Source organism: Passer domesticus, chromosome 18 (genome assembly GCF_036417665.1).
Source record: "Passer domesticus isolate bPasDom1 chromosome 18, bPasDom1.hap1, whole genome shotgun sequence".
NCBI classification, from domain to species: Eukaryota; Metazoa; Chordata; class Aves; order Passeriformes; family Passeridae; genus Passer; species Passer domesticus.
In genome coordinates, this window is record NC_087491.1 from 1616788 (window position 1) to 1643230 (window position 26443).

At 44.7% G+C, this 26443-nt stretch overlaps 1 protein-coding gene across 1 annotated transcript in view; it reads left to right on the top strand.

The window, feature by feature from the left end:
- The first annotated feature begins 2748 nt into the window (after positions 1 to 2748).
- The window catches only part of LOC135283353 (uncharacterized), a 37811-nt gene continuing 14116 nt past the window's right edge, over positions 2749 to 26443 (top strand). The window contains exons 1-3 of the mRNA XM_064394064.1: positions 2749 to 2770; positions 3401 to 4154; positions 8518 to 8590. Coding sequence (XP_064250134.1) covers positions 2749 to 2770; positions 3401 to 4154; positions 8518 to 8590 — 849 coding nt within the window. The remainder of the gene's footprint in view (positions 2771 to 3400; positions 4155 to 8517; positions 8591 to 26443) is intronic.

A 26443-nucleotide genomic window follows, 5' to 3' on the forward strand; every position in this document is an offset into this window, starting at 1 on the left:
GCCAGGCAGAAAGGGACCTGGGGGTACTGCTCGACAGCCAGCTGAACATGAGCCAGCAGTGTGCCCTGGTGGCCAAGAAGGCCAATGGCTCCTGGCCTGGATCAGGAATGGTGTGGCCAGCAGGAGCACGGAGGTCATTCTTCCCCTGCACTTGGCACTGGTGTACTTGGCATTCTTCCCCTGTACTGGCACCATACCTCAAGTGCTGTGTCCAGTTCTGGGTCCCCCAATTTAGGAAGGACATGGAGGGGCTGGAGCATGTCCAGAGAAGGGCAACAAGGCTGGTGAGAGTCTTGGAACACAAATATTGTGAGGAGCAGCTGAGGGAGCTGGGGTTGTTTATCCTGGAGGAAAGGAGATGCAGAGGTGACCTTATCACTCTCCACTGCTTCCTCAAGTTGTAGTCAGGTGGGGGTCAGGTGGGGGTCAGTCTCCTTCTCTAAGCAACAACTGACAGAACCAGAGGACACAGTCTTAAGCTGCACCAAGGGAAAGAGATGTTAGATATGAGGAAAAAGTTTTTTAGATAAAGGGTAATAAAGTATTGGATTGGTTTGCCCTGGGAGGTGGTGGAGTCACTATCCCGGAATGTTTTTAAAAAAAAAGATTGGATGTGGCACTTGGTGCCAGGGTTTACCTGAGGTGGTGTTAGGGCATGGATTGGATTCAATGTTCTTGAAGGTCTCTTCCAACCCAGTAATTCTGTGATTCTGTGACTCAGTGATCCCAATGGGTCCCTCCCAGCTCAGCCCCTTCTGCAATTCTCACCCTTTGGCTCAGCCTTTGTGTCCCCTCGAGGCGCTGGCAGAGCTGTTGGGGACAGGGCAGGAGCAGTGACAGCCCCAGCGTTCCCCTGTGTGTGACACCCCAGCGGTGACAGCCCCAGCGTTCCCCTGTCTGTGACACCCCAGCGGTGACAGCCCCAGTGTTCCCCTGTGTGTGACACCCCAGCGGTGACAGCCCCAGCGTTCCCCTGTCTGTGACACCCCAGCAGTGACAGCCCCAGCGCTCCCTCCCTGCAGATGCTCTAAGGGAAGCGTCCAGAGCCGCGTCCAGTCCATGGAACTGAGCGGCCACTGCCCAGCCCAGCCTGGGCTGATGTGGATTCCTCTGCACACAGCTCGGGGAAGGTCCCCCTGGCCACCTGCACAGTGAAGTGTCAGACACAGTTACAGAGGTCTGCCCAGAGCTAAAAGGGAGAGTACATTAAAAAAAAAAAGAAAACAAAACAAAACAAAACAAACAAACAAAAAACAAAAAAAAAACCAAACCAAACTGTACCAAAACAAAAAATGCCACCACCACCCAAACAAAAAAAAAAAAAAAACCAAAACAAACAACCACAAAACAATGAAAACACCAATAAAAACAAACAAACCAAAACAGAACAAGAAACCAAAACAAAACAAACAAAATAAAAACCAAAAGAAGAGAAGGAGACCTCCCCCCTAGCAGATCTGTTCCATCGTTCACTTGTCACACCTGCACTCACACAAGAGCTGGGGCTGTAAAAAACTAGGATTCATTGGGCACATTTGCAGGAAAAGCAGCTTTAAGACAGACTCTCAGCAGAACTGCTCTCAGCTGAGCCAAAAAGGCCCCTTTGGCAGCTGCAGGGCCATTGCAAATGCAGAGCCTCAGCCCACAGGGCAGAAAAGGGCTCTGAGCTCCCCTCCCCTGACACCAAACCCTGTTCTCAGGCTGCTTCACACACAGGATTCTTCTGGAAGACTGTGCAAAGCTGAGAGTGGGCTCTGGCTTCTCCATGTTGTGTGTCCTAAAGCTGCCTGGGAGAAGAAATTTCAGGTCAGCTCGGCTGGCACAATCCCTCCTGGCACAGGGCACAGCGCCAGGAAGGGCTTTGTGTGCCGAGGCTTTGCTGCAGCCAAGGAAAGCTCCTGGCTCAGGGTCACCTTTGCTGCTCAGCCAGAGCCCCGAGTGCCCCAGCAGCAGCAGCAGCAGCAGCAGAGAATGGCAGCATTGCCAGGGGCTGGCACAGGACGGGGAGATTTCCCCCTGGACAGAGGCTCCTATTGCAGTTTTTGCATTCAGGCAGCTGCAGATTGTGAAATATAAAGCTGTGTTTTGTGTCAGGTACATATAGGCAACGTGTGTATTTGTGATTGTGATACGTGTGGAAACCCACCATGGGACAATTATAAACACAATTCTAATAAATAACTGGGGAAGTAAAGCACGGAAGAAGGCCTTTGAACCTCTCCTTTGTTCACAATTAACCTTTATAAATCTTCAGTTGATTCAGGAGCATTTGAATTAAAGCTTTAAGGATGTTGCTGTTTGACAGGAACTTTCTGCTTGTACCTAAGCCTTAAAGAGTTTTGCAATAATAACCTTTTGAAGTATCATTTTAGAACATTGCTTGTAGGAAGGATCTTTGAAACTATAGCTTTAGAAGATATCAAAAGGAAACATGCTTATTTCAATGCCTTAACAAGACAGTGAAAAGCAGCTTGAGAAAAGAAGATGAACATCAACTCAAGGACTGATTGTTTCCACTGAGGGAAGCTGGACATCACTGGTATGAGATTTAAAGTCCTTGTCATTCAAAGGTGGACCCACATCTGGAATCTGGACCTCACCAGCTGGGAGACTTCTTTCTTCTTTTGGAAGCTGGACCCCACCATCTGGGAATACTCCTTTCTGGGTTACATCCTGAGAAAAACTAAATCACAATAGTGTATAGAATTGTGACATAAAACTTGGAAATAGAAACTGCTGAGAAAGCTTATGAGTACCCCTCTAAATACCTGTAAGCCTCAACTATCAGTGTGCAGTTGGAGGGAAAATTTCCGCACTGTCCCCAGCGCTGTATTGCTCATACTTTACTATATTAATTAATAAATTGATTGCTGCTTGAATATTGGCCTAGTCAAGCTTATAATTTATAAAAGCTCTGCCTGTGGCAGTGGGGTTTTTTGAGGTTGTTTGGTCTCCTGTTGCACTGGGTTTGAGTATGTTTGGTCTTTCCCCCTCTGGTTGGGATGGCAGTTTGAGGATGTTTAGTCTATGTTTGCCTCCTGTCTAGCCAGGGCACTTGGAGTGGTTTTTCCCCTAGCCTGGAAAGTTCCCAATCAGTTCAGGGTTTCTCTCTTTGCTATGGGTTTATGCCTTTCCCGTCTTAGCTTCTGACCTAACCCCCACCCCTGCCCCGATTTCCCGCTCTCTCTTACACAAAAGCCACTGTTTTCTCTGCCTCCCCGCTCTGTGCCACTGTCTGCCCTTCCAGCTGCACGGCTCCCGCTCTCTGCCGGATCCCGTGCCCTGCCGGCTCCCCCTCCGCAGCCGGCACCCCTCTCCGCCCGGGAAAGGAGGTCACCCTGCGGGGCATCGGCCGCCTGGCTCCTGCCCGCGCCGCCGGCACCGCTGAGCCTCCCGTGAGCCACGGCTCCTGGCGAGAGGGGGATCGCTCACACGAGCACCGCTGCTGCCAGCGCCGTGAGGAGAGAGACTGTCCCCGCCGTGAGGAGAGAGACTGTCCCTGCCGTGAGGAGAGAGACTGTCCCCGCCGTGAGGAGAGAGACTGTCCCCGCCGTGAGGAGAGAGACTGTCCCCGCCGTGAGGAGAGAGACTGTCACCGCCGTGAGGAGAGAGACTGTCCCCGCCGCCAGGACAGAGACTGTCCCCGCCGCGCTGCCGCTGCCTGCGAGTGCTGCGCCATCTTCTCACGCCGGCGCTGCTGCCACCGCGGCAAAGAACAGCTCCTGTGCTACGCTGCCGATTCCAAGCAGCGCCATCCTGGCGCGGGACAGAAATAAAGCGGCTCGGAGAAGCCAGCACGGGGTCGTTCCTTATTTCCTTTATAATGAATCTCAGAGGCTGAGCCCGCGTTCCGAGCAGCCGAACCGTGACCCTGCCGGCCGGCGGCAGAGGTCGGGCACGGCCGCTCCTGGGCCTGCCCCGATCGCCTGCAAGGACTGGGGCACGCTGGTGCACACCTCAGCTGTCTGCAGGGTGCACGGACGCTGCTGCCAAGTGAAGTTCGTGGTCCGTCAAGTGCTGCCGGTGAATTCGCACACTTTCTGCTTGCTGCAGCTCCCGGGAAAGTCAACCCCCTCCATTCCAGATGTGAGAGGAGTTTTCCCTTGGTTCAAGGACTACCTCCGAGATTTTCGTTTCCAAGAATCTTGGGTTTTGTGAGTATTCCAATGGCTGGGACGGACCGGACTGGGGTACCTTAAAATTGGGTGGGGGTGACTCCCGGGGATTAGGGGAGGCACAGTGCACAACATTAAAAACTCCTCTGGCTGGTGATTCTTGGGTGTTTTTGTTTTACCTGGGAGATGGATGGAAAAGAACCTAGCAAATAGTCTCAGTCTGAGTTTTCTAGTGGCCAGGACGGACCTGACTGGGGTGCAATGGGGTACAGCGAGACTGTCTGCTAGGGAGAAGGAAGTTTATAACCAAATTGTGGATTCCTTGGTGGGGGAGGGTTTTGTTTATCTAAGGTGTTATAAATGATAAGCTTGACTAAGCCAATATTGAAGCAGTAATCAATTTATTAATTAATATGGTAAAGTATGAGCAATACAGCGCTGGGTACAGTGGGGGAAATTTTCCCTCCAACTGCACACTGATAGTTGGGGCTTACAGGTATTTAGAGGGGTACTCATAAGCTTTCTCAGCAGTTTCTATTCCAAATTTTTACGTCACAATTCTATACACTATTGTGATTTAGTTTTTCTCAGGATGTAACCCAGAAAGGAGTATCCCCAGATAGTGGGGTCCAGCTTCCGAAAGAAGAAATAAATCTCCCAGCTGGTGAGGTTCAGATTCCAAATGTGGGTTCACCTTTTAATTGCAAGGACTATAAATCTCATAACAGTGATGTCCAGCTTCCCTCAGTGGAAACAATCAGTCCTTGAGTTGATCCTCCTTTCTCAAGCTGCTTTTCACTGTTTTGTTAAGGCGTTGAAATAAGCATGTTTCCTTTTGATATCTTCTAAAGCTATAGTTTCAAAGATCCTTCCTACAAGCAATATTCTAAAATGATACTTCAAAAGGTTATTATTGCAAAACTCTTTTTAGCTAGAAGCAGAAAATTCCTGTCAAACAGCAACATCCTTAAAGTTTTAATTCAAATGCTCCTAAATCAAGATTTATAAAGGTTAATTGTGAACAAAGGAGAGGTTCAAAGGCCTTCTTCCATGCTTTACTTCCTCAGTTATTTATTAGAATTGTCTTTATAACTGTCCCACAGTCAGTTTCCACACATATCACAATCACAAATACACACATTGCTTGTATGAACCTGACACGAAACACAGCTTTGTATTTCACACTATTATGTAGATAAGTCTCTATTAGACAACTGAGTCTTCTGACCCAAGGAAGGCTGAGATAATTCTGGAAAGACTGTAATATATACCAGTTAACGTTATAACAGGGAACTTCAAGTGACTTTCAGATTAATTAGTGACAAAGGAAGTTCATATTTTTTCCTTCTGCTGTTAGGATAAGAAGAGGTTTTGTTCTTGACTGAAACAGTTATGACAGAAGAAAGCCCCGATAATGTCCCTTACACTGTGACTTGAGCAGCTCAGTTTGCTCCTGGGGAGTGATTATAATATAGTCACTGTTTGTATGGCTACTTCCAAACAAATATCCTTCTCACCAAGACATAGGTAAAAATGGAAGGACCAACAGGAAAACCAGTGTGCAAAATCAAAACTACTTTGTGTTACCATACCACATTTTAATTAATCCTTATTCTGCCTGGCACCAGAAATGTATATAGTGTATGAAACTGGTTCCATCTCATTTGAAAAATAAATCATTTTGTCTTTAAATTAATGTTCATTTCAACTCCTTTTTAGGAAAAAAAAATATTTAAACTGATTTTGAAATTTGGATTTTCTTTCATTTTTATTGTAATTTTAATATAAAATTCTTTTGTTAAATTAAAGCAAATCTAAGAGCTTCTATTTAGACCATAAGGTCCTGGTCTAAAGAATCACACAAACCTTAAAAAATTTTAAATTTCTTCTGTCAACTTCAGAGTTTTGTGCAAGCCTACAGACAAGAAAGGAAATTCTGGGCATGTGATTCATTCTGTTTTCGTGTAATTTCCCTGGTGCCATACCTTAAAAGGAAAAAAATAAGGTTTTTTCACAGGGAAAAATAGTTTATTCACAGTAAGGTAGCAAAAGCAGTATTAGGTGAGTTTTGTGCTTTTTACACAGGAAAATTCCATCTGAAATGAAATTTGGTCCTTGATTTCAATGAGACCTTTAGCTTCAGTGAACCCAGATTTCATTTCAAGCCCCTAAAGCAGTATGTGTTCATTTCAGTATGCTGGATTTGCTCATCTATTGGCCCAGTAGCCCATGAATTGGATCTCCAGCTATGGAATGTGGTCTCAATGGATTTAATCAGCCAAAGAGGCAATCAGGGTTGATGCATAAGAGACCCATTCTGGAGATGGACAGCCACCAATTATCTCTAGTAAAGGAACCTCCAGGAAGGCCTAGTTTAAATTCCCTGCTGCTTGAGTCCTAATCTTCCTAAATTAGTGCTCCCTGCTGTTAGAGGAGAGGAAGTAGTCCCATTGCTGCTCCTTTGGTCTGAGGTAACCTTGAAAGATCTGTTGAAAAAGAGGGTTACTAATATTGTACTTTATTTTGAGATGATATTTTGCTTGTTAATGTTTGGTGTGAGGTATCCTACAGCTACTGGCCCCAGGATAAGCAACTTGTTCCAGGAATTGCTCTAAAATGAGGATTTACAGGTCATGGACTCATATGGACCAGAAGTGAATAAGGGGTGGAAAATAATTAAAAAAAAAAAAAAAGGAAAAAACCCCAACAAACAAAAAAACCCCCACAAACAGTTGGATAGGAGCAGAGAGAGAAGAGTTTTAAACTTTTTTGTTTTAAGATATGACAGACTCATTGTATTGTCTGTCTGCCATTCTTAGATCTCTTGAGGCAGTCAGTAAAGGAGGCAAGGAGAAGGAAATGGAGGAGCACCAGACTCTGCAAGAGCTTTGCCACACTTGTTTAGTGTAACTTCTAGCACGTGGCCATCAGCTAGTAGGGGTTTTAATATTTAGTTTGAAAGGGGCCGTAACAAACAACCTCCTCAGCAGAACATTGCTTCTTTGAAATCTTCATCTTAGGAGTCTTTGAAGTAAATTCTGTGTAAACACACTAGCAAAGCCAACTTGTAAAAGTCCCTTTCCCAGAATATTGTGGGTTGTCTTCTCTTTTTGTTTTCCTCTAGCTGTTAAAGACTGGAATCTCAAGTGAGCTGAGATGAATATAAAGAAGGAATATTTCAAGAGTTCCCTCTCTAGACTGAAGGGATCTCTGAGTAGTGGCAGATTGAGGTCCATTTTCTGCTGTTGGCCATGTCAAGGGTGTGAGCTGCTGCTTTCATCTTCAATAAGCCCTGTGAAGTGTTACATGTGTTGGGGGAGTTGTTTGCTGAATGTGTCAGCTTGATGACAAAAACTTTGAAACTGAGCTCATAGGGTTTGGATTGTCAAGTCTTGATATACTTTTGCGATTTATTTTGTGGGGATTTTTCTCTTTTGTTTCATGGTCTTTCTTTAGTTGAGCCTTTTGTCATTAAACTGTGGGCTTTCAATTTGTTCAAAATCTAGCTCTGGACCATGAATGTACCAGTGATCTGAACAGCAGTGGCTGAAGGTGTAAAATGTTGCAGTGGATGCTCCAAGTGTGGGGACACGAGGCTTGACTCCATTTTTCTCAGAAGGCTGATTTATTATGTTATATATTATATTAAAATACTACATTAAAACTATACTAAAAGAACAGAGAGAGAAGAAGGATCAGAAGGCTACAAAGAACAAGAATAGAATAGAATGCATAACAAAAATCCTGTGTCTGTTCACAGCCTCGGCACTGGTGGCTGTGATTGATCACTAATTGAAAACAACCCACATGGACCAATGGAAGATGCACCTGTTGCATTCCACAGCAGCAGATAGTTATTGTTTACACTTCTTTCCTGAGGCTCTCAGCTCCTCAGGACAGGAAAAATCCTAGGAAAGGATTTTTCATAAAATATCATGGCTACAGTAAAATGTCTTGATTTACAAATTTGAAAAATATGACTTTTGATCTCTTCCACAGGTTCCTCTAAAATACAAATTCCATTGATTTGTAAAAAGCCTGTTTTCACTAAGAGTGGAAATAAGCATATCCCTGAACAATGACAGATGATAAAAAGTTGTAATTAATTTTTTAGTTTGAAACAGTTAAAAATATTCCAAGGCCAGGTATTCCAATTGTCATTTGAGGCAATGGTAATTACTTGTAACTTTTATCCAATTAGCACTTGTTTGCTCCTTGGTGCCTTGAATGAGTGGCACTGCCTGGAGATGGTTTTCACCTGCTGACAAATAACAATAGCTTAATAATATTTCAGAACAAAATAGCTTCTTATTCTTTTTGCAAAGCTCACGTTTCCTTGGCTTACAGGAAACAAAAGCAGCTTGGGATAAGTGAAATCTCTTTGTGATTGCATGTTTTACAGAGAGCTCAGGAGCTGGTCGTGTACAAGTAAGGACACACAGAACATTGATTCTGAGGTGTTACACCATCCTTCTGTAAGTTGTTTTGCTGGTTTTTTTTTTTGTTTTTTTTTTTTATTAACAGCTTTCTCAAGTGAAATTTTTAGTGAATTGTTAATTTTAGAAGCTAGTACATCCTGACCTCTTCCTTTCTATCTCCTTCAGTGTTGCCCTCACAGAAAGAGATCTGAGTGCAAAGCTGTTGGCTGTTTATTAGTAATGACTGTTCCTGCTCAGTATTGTAAAGTCTGGAAAAACTCTCAGTTGCTTCTGTGCCACTTGAGTTTGTTTTCCTTGGAAGCCTTACATTGGGGTAACCTTTGGTTTTACCAGGGGTAGATCAAGACTGGGTTAGAGTGTGTCTCTCCTTTTTTCCATGTTTACTGTAAGGTTCACACTAATTGCCATCTAAGTTAAAATAGTTTGTTTAAAGTGCTTTCTTTCATCCTGACAGCTCATTAGTATATTGTGGTGGCTTGTTTTGTAAGCTGAAGAAAATGTTTCCCTTAATATTCTGTCTCTGCCTGACAGACCGCATTTATTTCAAATTTATCCAGCAATACCTTCATCTGTTTTTATCTGAAATGTCATCTCATCTAGGCCTGGAATATGATTTAAATAGATGTAGAAATTAAATAATCCCATTCTTAGGTAATGAGATAAGGAATAATTCCAAATTTGTGTAAATACCCAAATGTGCAAAAACTCCCAGGAACAGCAGTGATTTCTATCCAAATTCCACTTACCAGGCCTAAATACCTTGATGGGACAGGTTCCTGTGCCACCTCATTGGAGCCCCAGACATGATCACCTGGCAGAGGGCCACAAAGCCTCTGTGGAACGGCTGTGACTGGAAAGGTACATGGAATGGATGCTTTGTAAGCAGATAGATGCTCCATCAAAGGGTAAATCACGTTTTTGAAGGCTTTCTTTTCTATCAAATTGGCTACTTCTGTTTTTTCCCCAAACTCTCAGGAAGGCAGTTCTGCATCTCCAGCATGGCACTTTTGTGCTTAAATGTGAAATTTGTCTCTTTTCTCTCAGTAATGAAAATGTATTTACATGTCAAATCTTTCATGTCAGGGAGAATCCAGATTGTGGACTCAAAAGCTTTTCTTGTCATGTTTCTAATTAGATCTGTCATGTTTCTAATTAGGCCTGTGACTCATTCTCATTGATAATATATCAAGCTGCATATTAGCATCTAATCCAGCGACATCATCAATTTACAGCAAACCTTGGCTGCAGTGGCTCCATTTTAAAAAGTCAGAGGCTGAAACATTTTTCCAACAGCTGTTAAAACTTCTGTAGTGTGTCTGGGTACTAAACTTGCAGAGCAAGTGGTTAGAATCATGTTGCCCTATGTGGGGTGAATGAATTTGATTAAAATAATAAAAGTAGATTTCTAAAGAGGACTTTGAGGTTAAGGCCAAAAATCCCTTTTATCCTAGATAGAAATTATTTTCCTTTAGGAGTGTATTTGTCCAAGTTCAGACCAAAGTGCAGTGTATGGTTATATTAGATTGCTTTTCTTAGAAAGAAACTGATTTGTTTTCTAAAGAAGTGCAACAAAAAAGTACCAGCTAATGAATTATTACAAAGGTGTTTAGCCTGAAATGAAATCACTTGTCACTTGACCTCAGTCTTGCAGGATGCTTTGAAGGATTGTCCCAGCTCCCTCATTAATATGCTGAATGGGACTGTTGTTGATGTAGCTGGTGGGTTTTGTTTGTGCTCATGCTGACAGTTGTTGTCAAACAGCTTCACTCCATCATATGGTGCTCATCGCCAGTCATCTGACTGGTCTAATTTCTCAGTGCTGTGGATCACTACTGTAACTGGAAATAATCTTTCAAAGTGTCTTGAAAATGTCATCTTTTCCTGCTGGTGTCTGTTTTCCATCACCTAGTTCATGATAGGTTGCTGGCACTGGTGTGTGCTTCCTTCCCAGTTTATTTCATAGACAGAATGAGAAATTCCTGACTCTCCCTTTCTGGCTTTCCCTGCCGCTCAACTCTTTTCTCCAAAAAACTGAGCTTAGAGGAGGTTCCACTTGGTGACTACTGTGTGTTTGTGCCAGAGCAGGGAGAGAATAATCTTCCTGCCTGGCTTCTCAGTCCTTCCAAATGCTGTTCCACTGCCTCATCTGTTGACTTTCCCACAGCAAGGGAGCCTTTGGAAAGGATACGGCTTCACTGGAGCTCCTGTCAGACCACATCAGATAATCAGCTTTGAGAAAGACAGCTGCCATGTGCTCGACTCTGGGTGCATGTGTGTCCTCCCTGCTGCATCCATGCAACTGTGAGACAGGGATCCTGGCTGCTCCATGGTGCCTCACTGCAGGTCTGTTACAGGCAGCGTGGCTGTAACAGAGCCCCATGAAGGAGGAGGCTTTGAAACTTGGCGTGTAGGTCACGGCTGCTCGAGTTCATCTGGCCAGGCTGCCAGGTTTGATCTGACTGTGCCTGAGCAACTGCTTCTAGTGAGAGCTGTGCATGGCAAGGGGGATATTAGGCTGAGCCTGTTTGTGTGTTTGGGATGGAGCAGAACTGGCTTCCAGACAGCACCGGCAGTAAACAGCAAATGCGCAGCCAGCACAAGCTCGGTTCAACAGTTTCAACATGTATGACTTGACAATGGACTGTTACCACAAGACGATGGAACACAGGGGAGGATTTTGGAAAACTAAGTTGCTATGCAGTTCAAAAATCAGACAATATTCCCCTTAGAAATGGGGAAGTAGCAACTGTGATGCCTGTGCCACAGGTTGTTACATATGAGTGTGTGTATGGTGTGAATGAATTGATAGCATTGCTTGGCTGTGCTAGACCAGGACTGCCAATTAAAGCAACTTTTAGGAGCTTTTAAACAATTTATTTTTTTATTATTGCCTTAAACATTCTGAAGAATAGTGAGGATCTCAGGACAAAATGAAATGGGATAGTCATTCTTCTGTAACTTTCTGAAAGATACCCTTAAAACAGTGTTTCTATATTTCTATTGTAAGGTTAGGAAAAGAAAAACGGAGCACAGTCATAGACAATTCATTTAGCATCAGAGCTTCACCTATGAGAGAAGGGTGAGGCTTCTAAATTGCTGATGTTTTCTTGTAATAAATATAAAAAATTAGAATATGCAGGTTGTGTATGGGTCCACCAGTCTGCATTGATGTCTGACCTCCATCACATCGTGCTTCTCCCTGTTATGCCAATACTATTTAGAAGGCTGGGTTAATGATGGTTCTTTAACCTAAGAATCAGAGTGCTTTACATACCTGAGAATGACCTCAGCATCACTGGAAAGCTGAAGAGCAAGGGCAACCATTTTAAGTTAAGGATCAAAAGTGGGTAACAATAAAATGTGCTGAAAAAATTACTTCTTATGTGTGGGGGAAAACAGCACAACTTTATAGCTTGTTTGCACAGACTTGATACACCTTTAAAATTTGCCTATAACAAGCCCCAGGTGTTGGTGTTATGCCTTAGACAGTATGAGTTGAACTAATTAGCAAGCTGAAAGGTTTAGATTGTTCTAGCGATTAAAGACTTTCACATGGATTTATACTCCCTTCTACTTGTAGAGTTGGAGACAGTCGCTCTTTAGCAGGTAGCATTCTCTGCAGTAGTTTGCAAGAGCAGGGACTGTTTCTTGAGTATTTTTAGGTACTTATAACAAAAACATTCACATTGTTAGCTTGTTGTACCTTTAAACAAGTGGGTGAATCAGGAAGAGAAATAACACTTCCAAGGTTGCCAGCAGTGCTGGCGATTTTAATTGATCAGCAACAAAGAAAAAAGTGCATCTCTGTGTTTGACTCCCAGGGAGAGAACAGGATACACTGCCACACTGACAATTTAAACTAAAAACTGTGTGGCAGTTGAGTTTTCTATTTCAATGACATCTTAAACTATATAATGTGTTAGACACTACACAGAAATTAGCAAATAAATTAGATTAATGTAGTGCTGAACATGAAGGCTAAGATCAGTTAATTTTGACAGAGTGGTGATAACAAAGTACAAATATGTACTTTCTCTTTTTTTAAGTGAAACTGTCTTGAATGTACAGAACCACATTTTGCTCTGCCTTGTTGTCATTTTGGTTCTGAAATACATTTTGCTTACATCTTCCTGATTTCTGCCTGGCTCTATAGGCTGAGTTTTATCAACATCAGCTCTATAGGCTGATGCCTTATTTTTTTAACATAGCAATCTATTTTCTTTTTACCATTGTTATGTGTGCTGGGCTCTTGTCTTTATTCTGTATCTGTAAGCATTTTAGTCTCTTGACTTTGAGTGGCTGACTTCAGGAAATTGAGAGATTAGGATAGCAGACAACTGAGACGAATTGAAGTAGCTCATCTTTGTCGGAAAAATCCTGTCCCTCTCAGCTGTCCCTCTTGCAAGAAAGAGGAGAAACTGGGCAGAGATCTAAACTTCAGAGGCAGATGATAATTAGGAAGAAGCAAAGTGAGAAAGTGTCATGAGTCAAGCTGGAATAAAAGGGCACCCTTTGGACTGAATCAGGCACACAAAACCTCCCAATTCCATAGGGAACTGCAGCAGACTATCAGTTTACTCTGAATCCGCTCTTCTCCACAGCACCTCATACAACTCATTAATTTAGAAGCCTTATACATCTTGAAAAGAGAAGGGACATAAACTTCCTGATTTAGAGACCAGAATAAAGTCAGCCATCACACTGGTGTGACAGGAGAAGAGACACAGCTGGGAGACAGCCTGGGAGGGCAGCTTGTGCAGCTTCCCTTGAGGAGCAGCAGTGACAGGAGGACATCTCAAATGCCTGCACACAAATGCATTCAATGCAAGGAGCAAACCAAGGGAACTGGGAACCTGTGCAGAGCTGCAGAGCTCAGATTACAGAAACGTGGAGCTCTGGCTTGCCTGCAGTGCTGCCGTGGATGGACACAGGCTCTTTGGGCAATGCAGCTGTGCCTGCTGCCCAGAGGAGAGCCAAGAGGGTTTACCAAGTGATGCAGGCTGAGTTACAGCCATCTGAGAGTGCTGAGGGGTGGATCATGTTCTTGGAAGGTCTTTGGAATGCTCTGGAGGTTGGAGCAGTTTCCTGAGACTAAGAAAGGAAAACATGGGATGATAGAGAGAGAGCTGAGCCAGGATCTTACAGGCAACTTCCATTCATCAAAAAAATGGGAAATCCCACCAGCATCCACTGCAAGTTCTTTTCACCTCAAGGGTGATCAACACTGGAACAAGCTCTCCAGAAAGGTGGTGAAGATCCATCCTTGCAGAATATCCACTGGGCACAATCCCTGGTAATCTGCTCTGTAGTAAGCTGGACCTTACTACAGGAACCCCTCGACATCTCTCTTAACCTGAACCATTCTGTGCTTCTGTGCTGTGCAGGGGCCAAGGCAGATAAAGCTTCACCATTATTAGGTTCTATTTTGTTGGGCCAGGTTTTTATGAGCCTTCAAAAGGGAACCTAATACACCCAAGGATAGCTTAGCTATTACCTTTGGAGGCAAATAATGAGCAGGATGGCTTCTGCTGCAGTGTTAGAAACAAAAAGGTTTAATAAAAGGCAAAATAACAAACAGAAAAATCCAAGCCAGGTACAGTGGTTTGCCCCTGGTAGAAACACCTTCACAAAAGCCTTGTGGTTCTTTTGTTTTCTTCTTTTCTACTTGATGGGCCAGGCGGGACTTTTTGGCTTCTATCCAATTAGGTGACCCCAAGGTTTTAGTGAAGCCTCTGGGGTCCTATAAGGTGGCTTTTCACCTGATCGTTGAGAGAAACTTCTGGGCTTCTTTCCTTTTTTGGGGGACAAAGGCTAGCTTTGCCACTCTGTCATTAGGGGGCACTCTCCTACACTCCTACACACAATTTTATTTGAGTTTTGCCTTTTAAATAATTATTCCAATGGTCCACGATGTGCTCTGTCATACTTGGACTCCATGCAAAATTTTTTGCAGCAGAGTATTTATGTTTCATTCTAAACCCCTTGTTGAAGAAAGAGGATTCATGTTTGGGGGTTGAATAGTCTCCAGTTTAGCTGAACTCAGTAAATCTGTCTCTGAGCATTTGAGTGCCGAGTATTTCGGGACAGACAGAGTAATGACAGCATTGAGTCTTCTTTCTTTAATATTGTGGAAGTGTTGAAGAATTTAAATAGACAATGCAAAATCTTAACTGAATTATTAAAATAATTTGCTGTTGATGTGCACAACAAATATCACTCTCATGAAATTTGGAAGCAATTTTAATGGAAGAAAAATTAATGAAAGCCACCAAGCTTTTTGACATGAGAGTAATTTTATGAACAAGATGACATAAACTTCATTAGAGAGAACAAGCACAGAAATGTTTTTATACAGGAAAAAAATTCCCTGTGTAGCATTTATAGTCATAAGCCAAAAATGCAAAAATTAGTAAGTTATATCACCTTAGAAATTGATTCTTCAAAGTCTGCACACTAGATCCTTCAGGCACCATTGAGCTGGGGTTAACAGAGAAATTCAAATAACAGTGAGGGATCAAATATAGAATGAAGAATAAGCACAGCTGAACCTATGGCCAGCTGTGTTGTTATTTAGAAATTATTTTGGACAGGGTTTTTTATAAACTCACTACCATAATTTTGGGGTTAACCAAGAGGTAATTCCTCCGTGGTCACTGTGATACATTAACAGTTCCTTTGTTGACTACAGTGGGTTTAGAATGGAGTATTGCTATTGCATATATTTCAGGGCCAGACCAAATATATGAAGGTGCAGACCATTTTTACACAAGGTGGTGTTTGAAAAGCAGTTTTTTACTTTTTGTGATTGAGTTTTCTGTCAGTTCATGTGACTTGTTATGTATTTGCTTTGGTTGTCTGATGCATAATTGTAGAGTGCAGATGAATATGTTCCCATTGGGATGACCCAAACTCACACCCATGTAAGGCTTGCATTGGTTTAAAATTAGAGGAAAAGCTATTTAAGTGTTTCTGTGACAGAGCTGTTTGGTTTATTTCACAGAGTTTAAATTGCTGGTCTTGGAGACATCAGTGGTTGCTGGTGACTGACATTAAATGCTACCTTCAGGAAATGTCTTTTTTTTTCCTTCAAAGTGTAAGGAAGATGCGTAAGAAATAATAATTACAGAGGCTCAAAAGTGCATATTTTTTTCCCTGTATTAAGCCATGGTGGAACAATGGCTTCATACTCTGCACAGAAAATCAGCACTCAAATGCGTAGGAAACTTTGCTATTATCTCATATGGTGCCAATCTTGCCTAGTTTTAATGGCTTGTTCAACAAACAACATAATTAAGTTCTTGTATTGTCTCATTAGCTCTATCTTAAAATAATCCAGGGCTATATGAGCTTGCTGGATTTAATTCTGCAGCAGCCACACATCCCCTTACAGAAACTTAGGAATTTCTGAGGCATGGTTTCAAATTCAGACCATCACACCTACTTTTAAAAAAGGACTTGGGTTCTGGTAGACGTGTAGGAATTTTGAGATAAGGAAATACAAAGTTCTGTGCCTCTCTGCACTAGATTTCCTTGTTCATTGAAATCAGTAGTAAGAGTTACAATCTGCAGACTAAGTATATTGTGGTGTTATAAACCTAATGGCCATCTAATTTTGCTAAGTAAAAAACTGTGAAAATAAAGGGATAATTCACACAACTGCCAAAAGCCTCATGAAATTAGTAGCAGGGAAGCTGCAAGGAAGCCAGACCAGTATTAGCCAGCACAAAAAACCAGGTTGGATGCTGAATCTTTTGAAGTTTGAGGAAAGCAGTTCCCAGACTCTTCCATAATCCTTCCTCACTCCCTGTGACTCTTCTGAAATTCTGCAAAAGAAAGAAAATATTATGGTAGTAAGCATGCATTTCCTTACATAGGAGATGCAATTTTATCTGGTCTTTCAGTGAATAAATTATTTTTAATAAAACTAATTATTTTTTAATAAATAATTTTTAAATAATTAAATTATTTTTAATAGTTTAACTTCAAGACACTGTAATTGTGGTGGTTGGTCTTGTCAACAGTGACAGGATTGAACTGGAAGCTCTATAAAATTTCTCTGTACATTGATTTGAAGGTTCAATAGCATTAATGCAATATATCTGCAGAGATTAAATAGAACCTTTGTTATCCACAGGTGCTACCATATAATCTTTCAGAAGTGTGTGAGTTTTTGCAAAACCCCTTCTTTCCTCAGCTATTTCACTAATTATGACCATGCTGAATAAACTTATGGCTTTTCTAGAGTTCATGTGGAAGTTAATTTTTGTGACTTGCTCTGTTTTGGCTACCTGTATTTTTATTACCCAGCTGTTTAGTTCAGAAAATTTACTTGCAGTGAGAGGAGGATAAGGGAAATGAAATTCTTTTCCTCATCATAGATGAATCTGAAACTAAACAGAAATGAGGCATTTCAATTGATGTAGCTTTAGAAGTTTATGTACTGGATAACTTTGGTTGTCTGAATGTGCCAGCGGTTGACAAGAAACAGGCAATTTTGGAGCAAGTGTGATTTTAAATATCTGCTTTGCACTGGTTTCTTGTTTTCCTTTTGTTTCCTTGAGTTCCTCTTGTTTTCCTTTCCCAGTTCTGCAGTTTTCCTGGGTTTTTGCTGTCTCTAGCCGATGTCTGTGGCCGATGAAGCTGAGGGATCCTGCAGTGCCCTGTGCCCAGGCTGGCCTCTGTCCCCGTGCTGTCCCTGCACTCTGCCCCAGTGCCGGTGCAGCCATGGGGCTTCACCCCACACCAAACACCTCCTGGCAGCGTGAGCTGAAGAGAAGCTGCACCAAGCCGGGCTGTGCTCTCCTGCTGCTGAGAGAGCTGCCCCAGGCTGGAGTGGCCTGGGCTGGACAGAGCCCAGGGCAGCCTGGAGACACTGCAGGGTCTGGCCAAAGCAGAAATCCCCGTGTCCCTGGAGTGCTGAAGTGTCACATTTCCTGGGCTCAGGGCACAGAGGGTGCAGGACAGGGGCAGCACGAGGCTGAGGGCACATGGGACTCAGCAGCCTGCTGCTGTGGCAGAACCTGCTGTCCCCGTGCGCTCGGAACAGGCGTGGAGGGTCCCCAAGGCATCCTCAGAATGGGCTTTGCCTTCACCTTGGCTTGTGCTGCTGCAGATTTTGGAGACAACTGTGCATAAGAACGGGCACTAGAACCAGACTTGGGGCTGGCATGCTCTGCATTTCCAGGATGGCTCATGGACAGGGTAAGGTGCTATCGGTGCACTCTGGATCAAGCTGTGATTCTATGGATACTTCAGCAAGAGAGGTTTGTTCAGAGTGATTAAACCTTCATCCTTGCTGTGCTTCCTGTGCCATTTGCATCTCTGTATTGTAAAACTTCAGAAATCTTAATAATCTTTGGCCCTGTGAAATGTTACAAACATCAGCAAAACCCATCATAGTTTGCATGCGAAAATACATAATTTTTGACATTTGGGAAATGGAAATTCTAACAATTTAAAACTAATTTCTATTGCTGAGGATACACAAAGAGGGCAGGTTGGTGCCTTGGGGCTTATGTCTGCTACTGTTGATTGAAAAATATCTTTTGAAGTAGCACCCTATGGCCCTGGATGGCCTGAAAGGAGGTCCAGCGGGCTTGACAGGTGTTTACTACTGAGTCTTTGACCTTTTAAGCCAAATAAAAATTATAAATTCTTGGAACTATGTATTTATAAAAGAAAAGTATAAAGGAGAGGTGTTGTACGCTGTATCTGTACCACCTTGAACATCTCACATTATAAAAACACTCTCCAAACATCCATTCTTTTTTATCACCATTATCCATTAGGAAATGCCACGCAAAATGCCAAACTGATTTCTTTTTTCAGAAGTATCTCACCTACTGACAACAATTAGAATTGCTTACAGGGCCTCAGTTGCAAATGCAAAACATACAAAACTCAAACTAACTGGTTACATTAGAAAACATGGTTTAATTTTCTCAAGAGGCTGATTGTAGCTATTCATGAAAATATCCTGGGGCTGTTTCCATCAAACACAGGGATTTTGTTAGCAGTAAAAGAGGGAAAGTGCACCATGTGTGGGAAAGTAATTCCTTCCCAAAATATGTGCTTGGAAACTACTTAGGTCAAAAGAATTTATTTTTAATTCCGTGGGCTGAAGAACTGCCCACCATCTGCTTTTTCAGAAAAAGAGGGTTAAGTCTTTGGCCCCTTTCAGAGCATTAAATTACCAAAGCCAAAGGGATTTGCCCCAAAAAGCAAGGAGTGTTTGAGGATCATGGCCATAGCTGTCTGCAGAACTGAGCATGGGCCAAGGGAAGGTCCTGCTGCCCAGAGCCAGCCCGAGGTGTCCCTGAGGATGTGTCACATCCTCTGCCTCCTCTGGCAGTGCTGCCACAGAGCACAGCAGGAGGGATTCCAGGGATTTGTCAGCACGGGGAGGCAGAGCATGACCTCCTCCTAATATTTCCATCCAGGGGTGGCACTTTCAGGCCAGCAGTGACAAATTCTGCAGCTCGGGCTGCACAGCTGTTGTTGGCAGTGCTGTGACAGCCTCTGCCACCAAGCCAGAGCCTCTGCAGGGGCAGGATGGGGTAGAGATGCCTCTCAGAGAACGAAGGGAACACCTTCAAACAGCATCTGTCAGAGTTAATGAAGGGGTGGTAAATCCCTTTGAAGGGGACAGGTTATAAAAACCTCTCTGTGAAAATAAGAGACAGTAGGAGTGAAGAGGGAATGGGAAAGGGGAAGGGAAAGGTAAATAAAAGAGGAAAGGGAAAGAGGGAGAGGATAGAGTCCTTGGAAATTCTGATTTTATCTAAAGGACATTTTCTGACAACATAGATGTTTGCTACAATAAATAGTGCTTTCCCACATGCTATGGCTTTCTAGATCTTCATATTAACTGAACCCAGTGAGTTTTAAAAGAGGTAGGAAAAAATCAGTAAAAGGTTTTCCTTCGAGACCAAATATCTGCCAGAGACTGAGTGCTATGGTTAATGGCTTTTGAACATTCACAGGAATGAATGTAATTAAACAGGGCTCTCAGAATCCAGCATAAGTTGTACTGATGAGGAGATTAAATAGAGATTCCCATTGCACTGTGTGTTTTATAGAGGCTTAGTGACAGTATTTCATGCACACACAATAACATACAGAGTGACAGCTCATGCCTTTTTGTCCTGGCAAGTATTTGCTGCAGCAGCCACATTTCTTCCAAGGAAAGATGTGCTCAAAGGGTTTTTTCCCCGTTTTCTGTTGAAAACTGTTCCATATCAAATAAAAGATCAGTCCCATATGTAGTCTTTTCTTCTGTCAGAACCCAGGACATCCCTCTGGATGCTATGTATGGCTCAAGATCCTGTCAGGGGCTTGGAGACCCTGGCAGGAAGCTAAAGACACCTGGGAATTCAATCTCAACCCATGGAGCAAATTACCAACTTTTTATGAAGAATTACAAGTCACAAAAGTTCAAGAAGCATAACAGTAGTTGTCACAGGTTGAAAGGTGGAATTTTGAAGAATTTGACTATGGGGGTCTAGGGGGCAAGATGGAGGGATTTGGGCATTGTCCTGTTCTTCTCCCTTCTTCTTCCTAGCCTCCATCTTCTTGGTCATGGTGGTACTTTGGGATTGGTTTAGAGTATAAAGTCACTGTCTAACATAGGTGATAGGTATTGGGACATAAGTGTAAATATCAAATATGTAATTTGTAGTATAAAAGACAACACCAGCCCCATGGGTGGGGAGTGTGCCTCAGACTGACCCGCAGAACAGACCTCGGCAAGCCAGACAGAAAATGTTTTAGATAAGAAATAATAAACAGCCTTGAGAAGGACAGCCTAAGACTTCTGACTCCTTCTTCAACAGCTGGGTTGGGGAAAAGAGACTTTATAACACTTCTCAGGGTCACCTTGACTAGAGGAGATCCTGAGAACTGACATTCCTGGGTGGGCATCCTGAAAGGTGAGCCATTGGCAAGCAGCCAAGTAACCAGCTGCTGAATTCCAACCCACGAAGAGGCACACCACCAGACAGAAAAATCCCGGGAAGAACAACCTGACCCTTGGCAAAACAAATCGCATTGAGCACAGCCTGGACAAGAGGACAACCAGAAGTGCACCTGTAACTGCTGGCCAGGGACCAGGACAACCTCCAGACCGACCTCATGGTGTTTCAGCTCTTGGTGAGAAAGGTCAAGATTGAGAACATGGGGGGAACACACTGCCAAGAGCAGCTCAACATCTTGGCAGCCCTACAGGGCGTGGCAGCCACATATCCTGTGGGAATTGCTGCAAAAGGACTTAAAGATTTATTGTTATGGGTGAGGTGTAACTACCCCCAGTCAGAATGTAATCTTTTGTTTGAGCCAGGCTTCTGGCAAGAGATCAACAGACACCTTTATCACCTAGCCACAAGAAAAAATAAGATGGCCATGAAGCTTTTGCCTTCAGCAAGGATAATGCTGGAGTCAATATGGCAGCATGGCAGGGAGGTTGTTGGCCAGCAGCAGGCAGCCCAGACTCCTATGGGAGCTGAGGGAGGGGAATTGCCCTGCCATCAGCAGTAGGCAATTCTCTCCACCACTGATCCAGGGGAAGCAGGAATGCCTCTCACTGAAAAGGAACAGGATGATTTACCACCATGTCCAGGATCCCCGGGGTCCCTTGAGTCTTCAGAATCCCCAGAACCCCCAGAATCTCCAGAGTCCTTTGATGCAGACATCCCTCAACCAGTCCCAGGAAAGCCAAAATTAGCCATTTCCCTCGGTGAGGAGGAAAAGTGGAATCTCACCTATTTTCAGGCTCGTTGTCCCAAATTGAGTACACTCACTGCCAGGGCAGCGGCAGAGGGACCGATGGGGGAGGGTGCAGACGAGATCGCAAGGCCGAAAGTGGAGGGGGGACAGCCTCTCGCAGTGGCCCTGGGCAATATACAGCAGCAGGGGCAGCACCAGAGGCAGCCGGGGCGGGGCATGAGGGCGGCAGGAGCCACAGAGGCGGCGGGAAGCGCGGGTGCGGCGGTTGCGCACTTAGCAGGCCCCGTGACCCGTGAGGGCAAAAGCTCGCATGGCTGCAGAGGCAGCCGGCCAGCAGCCATCCGGGGAATGCACACAGGTGGCGAGCACCATGCTAGCCAGGGCTGGGCCAGCCAAGGCGAGGCGCGGAGTCACGGGGGCCGAGTATGCAGTGTTATGAATAAAAAGTTATCTATTTCTTTAAGGTTGCAGAGTTAAAGCAAGTTAGACCAGTTGCTGTTAAGTTAGCTTCATTGTTAAGAGTTCTTCTTCAATTACCTGTTAATAGTTGCTGATTAACAATTGTCCCCCTGATGCTTGCCAGGGACCCTGCAGGTACCAGGAGAATGGGAGTGGCATCAAAGCTAGTATGCAGATGACAAATGCATTGCACCAAATTTTGCAGTTTTCCGGGAAAACCCCTAAAATCAACGAGCCAACATGGAACTAGGGGTACCTAGGTGATGTCTAAGGATGGGAGTGTAGTCCAGGGCCTGCTTGGATCCTTTTTGCTTCTCACCCTAACCTTAAAGGATGTTGACTAGAGAGAGGACCCGAGGTGTTGGACCGAAAAGGCGGAATCTCCTAATCTCCTGTGAGGATGGAATCCCCAGCTCTGCCTGCAGACCAGCGGACAAAGCTGTATCATCCTCCTCCTCCTGGGGAGCACCAGCGGCGTGGGCGCAACCCGTCGATTTCTCCCCACCTGAGCTTATTCTTTCTAATAAAGGCATTAAAAAGGAGAAAGATCTCCTGCCCATTTATTTCAGTCATGTGCCTGAGACTTGCCAGGTTTAATCCTATTCTCTGAGTCCCTATTCTCCTGTGACAGGAGAAAATGTGACCAATTCCTGGTGTCTTCCCTGCCCTTCTGGCCTTCCTCTGTGTCATGGGTTGGTGCTGGAGCAATGCCATTGCACCCATGAAAATAGAATGTTCTGAAATTGTTACTGTGAGATGTGAGCAGAAACAGAGCAGAGCAAGCTCAAGCTTAGAAATAAAATAAAAGCTTTATTAACCTACAACTATAATAAAAGAAACACAAAATTCAAAATGAAAACCTTCCAGAACATTCCTCCTGCCCCCACCCAATTTCCACCAAAGCACAGTGAGACGAAACCTTGGATTTTCAGTCAAGTTACCATGTCTCAGATAATCAATTCTAAGTTCATCAGCGGAGAGAGGAGCCATAGTCTTCCCCAGGAAGTTGAAACCCCTTATGTTTCTATGTCACAGATGGCACCATCTGGTGAAAAATCTGCCATTGTGACCTCCTCCTTCCATGCTCTCACCACTGTCCATGGACCAAAACTGCTTATAAGATTCCTTTTAAGGATGCTTTGCCAAGTACCAAAGAAAAACAGTTTTTCTTATTTTAGGACAACAGTTCCCTCCATTTCCACCTCCCTTGGGGCCGAGGGTCTTGAGAACAGAGATCTTCTTTTCCCCTGAAGCCAGAGGGCACCACCACACCCTCCTCATCTTTCTCTCTTCACTTCACTCCTGCACATGGCATCACTGCAGCAGGTCACTCTCACTCCTGCACTGGCAATCACTGCAGGTCACTCTCTTGGCTCAAGCCATTGCATCCTCCTAAATGCAATCTCTCTGTTGCAGGAAAATTGGTTCTGTCTATGGCTATACAAGAAAAAGTCCAGCCAAAGGCCACTCCATCATCTCTTCCCACCTAAGATTCTTTCCCATCTTCTCTTGACATCTCAGGTCCCCAGGCTGTCTCTCTTCCCTTTCAGATCAAGGATTAGGGTTTTGCAAAGTTTTCTTTATCTAAGGAAGAGTTAAAGTCTTGGGTTCTGCTGCCCTCAAGATAGCTGAAATCTCACAGCAGCCTCCCAGGACTCCCACAGCTGGGCACCTTCCTCCTCCCTTCTCTTTCCCCTCTGCCAGCTGTGCTGCCAGCAGATGATATCAAATTTCAAGGTGGCACAGGCTCTCTCTCTCTGGCGGGGGGGCTCACTCTGGCTATCCAGGACATCTCAGTGCTTCTCCACCCCTCCATTCCTTCAGGGGTCGTGCCTGGTTACACTCCCTTCACTTCCTTCTCTATCCAGGGTTCCGGTCTACCTCAGCCTAGGCCACATGGCTTCCCCTGCCACACCCGGCTTGTGGCTGGGCAGGGGAGGTGTGAGCCCTTCACTGAGCAGAACAAAAGAGAGAGATCCCCTGGGCGTTATCTGCTTTTAACACCAGGTGTTCTCAGAGGGGTGTCCATGTGTTCCATGTTTACAGCAGTTGTCAACATTCAAATCTCAGCACTGATTGGTTTGACTATAACTTCCTGAGAAAACTCACTTCCTTGTCAGCTTATGACACTTGGCCTCTGATGACTGCCCCTGCAACACTGGGGCTTGGTTCTTTCCTTCCCACGGAGATCACTGGGACACCAAGGGGATCATTGTGGCACCACTAGAGCCCATGGAACCAAGGGGCCATGGTGACACAGCAGGGCTTCATGGAATCCAGGGACCATTATGACTCTGGGGCCTGATGGAACCATGGAGACCATTGTGACCCTTCAGGGCCTCGTGTCACCAAGGAGGCATTATGACATCACGAGGCCTCCTGGAAGCAAGGGACCATTGGGACACTGTGGGGCCCCATGGAACCGAGCGACATGGAACAGGTCTGGCTGGCTTGGCCTCCCAGGGGCCACTTGACAGGTCTGGTTGATTGTGGAATGTCAAGGGCTGCCTCTCATCAGCTCCTGGAGTACTGGGGCTCCGTGCTTTCCTTGCCATGGAAAAGAACTCCCCAATTTTAAGATGCACATTGCCAAACTTGGCACTCTCCCTAAAAAAATCCCTGTATGCAAGGGTATCTCTGAGAAAAATCCTGCCAGCTCTGGCTGGCCTTGGCCTCTGGTGGTCACCTCTCATATGCCCTTGAAATACTGGGGCTCTGTTCTTTCATTCCTATGGAGAAGAACCGTTTTTCATGTCCAGGGGCCATGGTCAAAATTAGAATTTGGCCTCCCGAATTCCATATATCCAAGGATTGTTCCCTAACAAAAGTAACCAGGACAGAGAGGTGAGTTTGGCCCTGTCCTCTGGTGAACTTTTTAGACTATGAGCTGAATGTTTTAATTAGGAAACACCTTGAAGAGGGCCCAGAGATTTCCCAAGGAGGTGTTTTGAGGTCTTGGGCCCATGACCAATACATATGGACAAAGGAGCTCTGTGCTCTGTGCTGTTGTGGTTTTGCATCATGGAAGGGATGTCCGAAAAGAGGCTGCTAGCAGTTTCCTCCATGTCTGTCAAAAACACCCGATCAGTAATTAGCTTTGAGAATTGGCAACCTATTAAACCACTAAGGAAACTGTACACATCTCTTTGAAGACACATGTTAAAGACGAGAAAGCCTGGGAGGGTCTTTTTCCCTTCTGGCCAGCAAAGAGGTACCAAGGATGGCCCAGCCCCCGTCTCAGCCGGGCCGGGCCGGGCGGCTCCGGCCGTGGGTCCGGGCCCCTTCCCAGGGAGCCCCCCAGGCCCCATCGGCTGCCGGGCAGGGCAGGGGAGGCCGCGGGGCTGAGGCCGTGCCAAGCCATGGCTGCGGTTGCCAACACCTGGGCGCTACCGAGCCCTGCCCTGCCGCCAGCCCGGGCCGAGCCAGGATCCGCCGGGCCCCAGGAGCAGCCCCATGCCGGGCCGGCTCGGCCAAGATTCTGCTACCCTTGGGGTTCACCTGCAAGCCCTGGGCAGGGGGAGGAGAAGCCATGGGCCCCAGCCGTGCTGCTGCTGTGTTCTGGCCTGGCTGCTGAGATCCTGGCCCTGCCCCAGCGCGGCCCATCCTGACACAGCCCCAGCGCAGCTGCTGCACAAACCTCCATCGTAAAACAGCTCCGGCTGCAAGGACCCAGCCCGGCCGGGGTCATGGAACCATCTGCAGGCCCCAGATGAGATATTAACTCTTTCAGTGCTTCCATCTTCCCTCGAGTGAGAGAAATGGACAAAGTGCAGGCACATAGAGGAGCAACATATAGACAGCAAGGTCAGTGAAGTGGAAGTTGAGTCCCAGATGGGAGGGATGAGAAGTGCCTTGATCTTGGGGCTGAAATTCTCTTGTAAAGTTATAGAGAATGATGTAATTGGTACATCAGGCTCTCTTTTTCCCTGTAATGCATTGAAAAGTATGGGGAGATGCCTTGTTCAGCAAAGGCCTCCATGCTAAAGTAAGCAAATGTTGAGGTAGCTGTGATCCCATCAGAAGTTTGTACAGAGACAGAGAGTGATGAAACCCTTCTCAGGGAGAGAAGAAGTTCTCTGTTCCCAGAGATGAAGTTGATGAGAACCTTTGCTCTTAAACAGCTCATCTTTACACTAATACCCCATATGTTGACATGGCCCATAAACACAACTGTGGGAAGAGCTGTGAAAAACTGGGAGGGACTTCACGACTGTTCATTTTTTGGGCAGCTGCTATTCATGGAAATTGAGAGCCATGAGAGAACTTCTTATAGAGAAGTCTCCATAGCATGAAAGATAGACACCTTTTACTAAGTGAACTGAAGAAAGAGTGTTCTAGAGGTGACAAACTGACTGAACATTTTAGAGTTTGTCTCTTGACATTGTCAGTAGGAAATAAAAGGTTGCAGGGAGAGGGGAAGTGTTCTGCAAGTTTTGTTCTGATTCTTATTACTCTTTCATTTATTTACTATTAAAAAACTTTTCTTTATATCCTTTTAAAATTTTAAGCCTACTTTGCCTTCTCCTAAACCTATCTCACAGTAGGAAATGATTAAGTATATTCTAGTGAGTGCACTGGTAATTAGCCAACACTGAACCCACCACAGTAATTGATGCATTGGTTGAGAAATCTCAAACTGGTGAACCAAAAGCATTACAGAAAACTTGCTGATGAACTGCATGAGAGCAGAGGGAAATCAAGGCACAGCCG